Source organism: Chaetura pelagica, unplaced genomic scaffold, assembly GCF_000747805.2.
Source record: "Chaetura pelagica isolate M959 unplaced genomic scaffold, ChaPel_1.0 scaffold526, whole genome shotgun sequence".
Classification (NCBI taxonomy): domain Eukaryota; kingdom Metazoa; phylum Chordata; class Aves; order Apodiformes; family Apodidae; genus Chaetura; species Chaetura pelagica.
In genome coordinates, this window is record NW_009953500.1 from 255,595 (window position 1) to 260,313 (window position 4,719).

The 4,719-nt window shown below is 48.1% G+C and overlaps 1 protein-coding gene across 1 annotated transcript in view; it reads right to left on the bottom strand.

The window, feature by feature from the left end:
* Positions 1-4,719, bottom strand: part of ANTXR1 (anthrax toxin receptor 1) — a 101,881-nt gene that overhangs the window by 3,669 nt on the left and 93,493 nt on the right. The window contains exon 18 of the mRNA XM_009999354.1: positions 1-173. Coding sequence (XP_009997656.1) covers positions 1-173 — 173 coding nt within the window. The remainder of the gene's footprint in view (positions 174-4,719) is intronic.

The following is a 4,719-nucleotide window of genomic DNA, read 5'->3' on the forward strand; positions in this document are numbered from 1 at the left end:
GATGGGGTGTGGGGAGTGGGTGAGCTGGGTGGAGGGGGGGTGTAGATGGGAGCTGGGGGTGGGGGGTTGTAGATGGGAGCTGGAGGGGGAGATGACGGAGGGTACGCGTTGTTGAGCGGGTATTTGGGTGGGGTCTCTGTGTTCTTCACCCTGGTGAAATTGATGCAACGGCCCTGAAAAAGAACAAAGTGGGAAAGCACAGTTACTGATGGGGGCAATGGCAGGGCAGCAGAGGCACCTCCCTGGCTGGGTCAGGGAGCCAGGCTGAGTGCTCCTGGGCACACGGCTCTGCTCCTGCTCTCAGAGACCAGTCTTGTAAGAGCAGGTCCCGCCCTGAGCGACCAAGAGGTTACACCCTAACAACAGCTTTGGTAGGGAAGGAGGATGAAATCCCTCTCATACTGTTTGACGCCAGGGTGTTTAAACGGAGCATTGAGTACTTCAAGTCATAGCAAAGATGCAAGAGCTAGTGAGAGGTGTTCCTGTTTTCAGAGCTGGTGTCTGATTGACTACATGTCCCGTGGTCCCTGCCTCTAGAGATGCCTCTGCCCAGACCTCAGTCTGAAACTTCCAACAGTATGAGATCTGGACTTGGCACCTTTGAAGCCTCTCCTTCAAATACCCAGCTTTAGTGTCCTATTTCTAATAATCCAACCAGACAAAAGGGAAGATTGCTTTAAATAAGACAGTTTCTTGCTCAGAGTTTTTCCTGACACCCATCCATTCTTCATTAGGGTGTCTTGATATCCCTGGCTCTCTGGAGAAGCCAATAAACTGCTTTTCTCACTCTTCGTTGCTAAGCTACAGTTTGTTGTACATTTTTAAACAAAACCTTTGCCCTTTGAGCTGTTCTTTTGTTTTTGTTGGGTGTTTTTTTTCTCCCAAGTTCCACCTGCAAAAGATCCCACTGTAAATACTCAAATGTCAGAATCAGCACTACTGTATTATGGATTCATTCTTCTAGATATGAAATCATCCAAAAAGGCACCAGAGGATTTCTGAGTCTGTGCTTTGTTTTTGGATTTGTGAGCATAAGCTTATTTTCTGTTTTCCTCTTTCCTCTCCCAAAGTAAATGTTTTTCCTGGTGAAAAAATGCCAAATGGAGCATTGAGCCCATGCAGGCTGGAGCAGATCTGCTGGGGTAGCAACAACCATTTTGAAACCTCTGCATGGCTCTGTATCTTCTCCCTGCTGCACTCAGCCTATGGGCAAAGGCTCCTCAGAAGAGGAATCCAAAGTGAAGTAAAGGAGGTACTGGCAGAAAGGCAGAAGGTGCTGGAGAAGGATTTGACAGGGATGAGAGGACCTGGCGTCAAAGGGGCTGACACACAGAGATACAGAGAGCTCCTCTCCAAGAGCTCTGCCAATTATATCATCATGCTCTGTGGATATGAAGAAACATCTGTCTGAGCCTCAGCCGTTCAGCAGAGGAAAGTGGATTCCTTGCTGAAGTGATGAAGTATGCAGAGCAGCCCACAGCTGAGCACTGTCTTGTGCAAGCAAAGGTCGTTTAAGGAAAACAAAGATTTCACAGGGCCTTGAACTGCATCAAGTTCAAGATGAGAGCATCACCTCGGGGCTGCTCTGAGCAATGTGGCAGCTGAACCCTCTCTGCATGGCTCAGTCCTGGCTGCCTGTCAGCAGGAAGAACCTCAGGCTTCAACTCAGGCTCTCCTTGAGAAATCAGCCTCTGGGGCAGCACAGAGACTCACATTCCAGTCATGAATGTGTCCGTGGCAATGCCCCTTGCCTGAGGGTTAAAGCTCTCTCAGTCAAGTTCCATGACAACATATGGGGGAAAGGGAGGAGAAGCTTGACCACTGCTCCATACAGTGCACTGCCATCAGCATCTGTGCACTGGGGACATGTTCTCCATCCCTTGTGCAGGACAAAATACAAAAAAACCCAACAAAGTGCCAAGGTGGGCACTTTGCCCCTCACCAGAAACACTACGGTGCACCCTAGCACCTCTGGTGCTGGCCAGAAAGGGGGCACCCAGTGATGGGCAGAGGAAAGCCTGGTTCAATAAGCACATCTCATCTCAGAGTGTCCCTGGTTCTATTTGCTCTTTGTGGGCTGGTTTCTCTGCTTTAACATTGTTTTAATGCACTTTGCTGTGATTTTAAGTAAATATTGTAGGGCAGGCCTGCTGAGTGAGTGAAAGTCTGAACCCAAGTTAACCAATTCTACTCAGAAAAAAACAACCATGAGAATGTTTTCCTTGTTCTAGTTCCACATCTCCTGCAATGCAACCTTAGTAGTTTCGGACTATTGCTTGCAATAGGTTTTCTTTATTTATGTTGAGAATAAAATAAACCTGAAGAAAAAGCAGCAGTCCAGGAATCCCAGCCAGAGAACAAAAAGTTGCAATTGTTTTTGTGTGGAGAGATACTCTGTCTGGATGCCCCAGGAGTGAGGTTATGGTGCTGCTGATCCAAATGCAACTGAGCATGGCCCTAGGAACAATCAAGAGGATGCAGTGAGCTCAGAAATCTTTGGGTTTGAGGCTGGGGCAGGGCTGCAGGACTAAGCCATCTGGTACTCATGGTAATGCCCAAGGCATGGTCCAAGAGGGTAAGACATCCTGTGCAAAGATTTGACCTCTTATTGGTGATAGATTAGCAGTGCCATTAGGTTGGACATGAGGAGGAAATTCTTCCCTGTGAGGGTGGTGAGAGCCTGGCCCACGTTGCCCAGGGAAGCTGTGGCTGCCCCATCCCTGGGGGTGTTGAAGGGCAGGTTGGATGGGGTTTGGAGCAGCCTGGGCTGGTGGGAGGTGTCCCTGCCCATGGCAGGGGGTTGGATCTGGATGGTCTTTAAGGTCCCTTCCAACCCAAACCATTTTATGATTCTATGATTCTAGTGAGCCTGTGTCCATGAGCTACTGCTCATATCCATGACAAATGGTAGCTTTTTCTCCAGTAATAGGGTTGCTTTGAAATTCAAGAGCTCTGTTTTCAAACAGAATTAAGTCTCCACTGACCTTCAGAAAAACAGTCAAACTGGAGTGGGAGCAGAAGCTACTCAGATGCAGCCCAGAGAACACACAGCCCAGGAGAGCAGACACCAGAGCCAGAGCTGACCCTGAGCTAGCACGGCAGGTAGCTGTACTCAGCACATACCTCCTCATTCCCTTGTGCATAAAGCTCATGTAACTTAGAGTTCAAACCTCCTTCCCCTTCAGACAGGGCAGACTGTGCCTTTTTCTCAGCTCAAGCACCGTTCCTCATCTCCTCCCATTTCCTCTGCTGGTGGGTCAGCTGCTCTGCAGTGAATTGATAGTGACCCGTTTGGCAACACTTTCTACTACTGTGCAATGGGTAATTCTGCAGGGCATCCAATACATGTGAAGGGCAGATACACAGTTCAGGCTTTCTCCTCCCTTCACGTGAACTGACAGACCAAAGGAGTTCTTGTTTTTCCTTGCCTGACATTTCTTTCACCCATGCAGATGGGAGGAGAATGCCAGCTAAGAGTTTTCTGTCCAGATGGACTGAGATGGACTTTGGCAGCTACACTGCCTCAGAGGAGATGGAGAAGCCCACATCTCCTAAAGGAGAACTGTCAGACTCAATGACAAGAGGATTTTCAGGAAACAAATTACTATGCCATTGCATGTGAGAGGCAGAAAGTGTTTAACCAGTGCCCTGGGTACAAACACAAAGCAGACCCAGGAGAAAAGAAAAGGTCTCTCATCTCTTATCTAGCTACCTGATACAAAAGCCTAGAGGTTGTGCTGGCCAGAGTGTGAGCACAAACAAGCAATCCTAGACCTTCAGAAGACCCAGCTTTCTCTGAACTGCATGGCAAGAGTCGTATTTTCCCACCTGCACTTCCCAGAAGGGAGCCCTGATTCACAGCTGGGCTTGGTACCATGCAGTTGCAATGGAAATAGAACACATCAGCATCACCAACTTACTCCATGGTTCAACGCTGTTTTATCTGGAAAACTGTCTGGACAAGGATCAAGTTGGCTGGCTAATCACCCATCCATTCAAATTTAAAAGGGCTCTCCATTGCCAGCCCAGATCAGTTCATCCCATAGTTAACAAAAGGTGATGTGAGCAGTAACAGGCCCTCTAAATAGATGGTCCCAAATGCCTTGTTCAGCCTTGGGATCTGGATGTGAAACCAGAGCAAGTACCTGGGATACTACAGTTAAGAAGAGTGTGGGATCTCTCTACAATCAGTGGGAACATAAGGGCCTTCAGACCACTGTGATTTTAGGAGGGTCTCAGTGGTTAGCAGCCCCTCTTGGCTATCCACCAAAGTTTATCACCTCATTTTGTGTCCAAATTTACATGGGATGGATGCAGGAAATTGATGTTCTGCCACCAGGAGGCAGGAAAGGGACCCATTTTCCACTAAATGCTGCTTTGAAGCCTTAAACAGAAGTCACCTTTTATCCCATGAGAAAAAACTCCTTAAGCAGATTATGCCACAGCTTTGAGAATAAGAGGAGCCAGTTCTATTAGTCTTTCTAGCCAGGAGACAGTAGTTGGAGATAGAGAATGTAGGGAACATGCTGTGTTGGATGCCTTGGCTGGGCTCTACTTCCCCTCCTGCAGCCCCAGGGGCAGGCCCAGCTGGGCCTCTGGAGAGACAATTGAAGCAACATGGAGACATTATTAGATCCGAAACTTCGTGGAACCAGGAAAACCAGGGAGGGCAATTCACTCTTGCCTTTTCTGTTGTTTTTTTTTTTTTTTTCTAGAGAG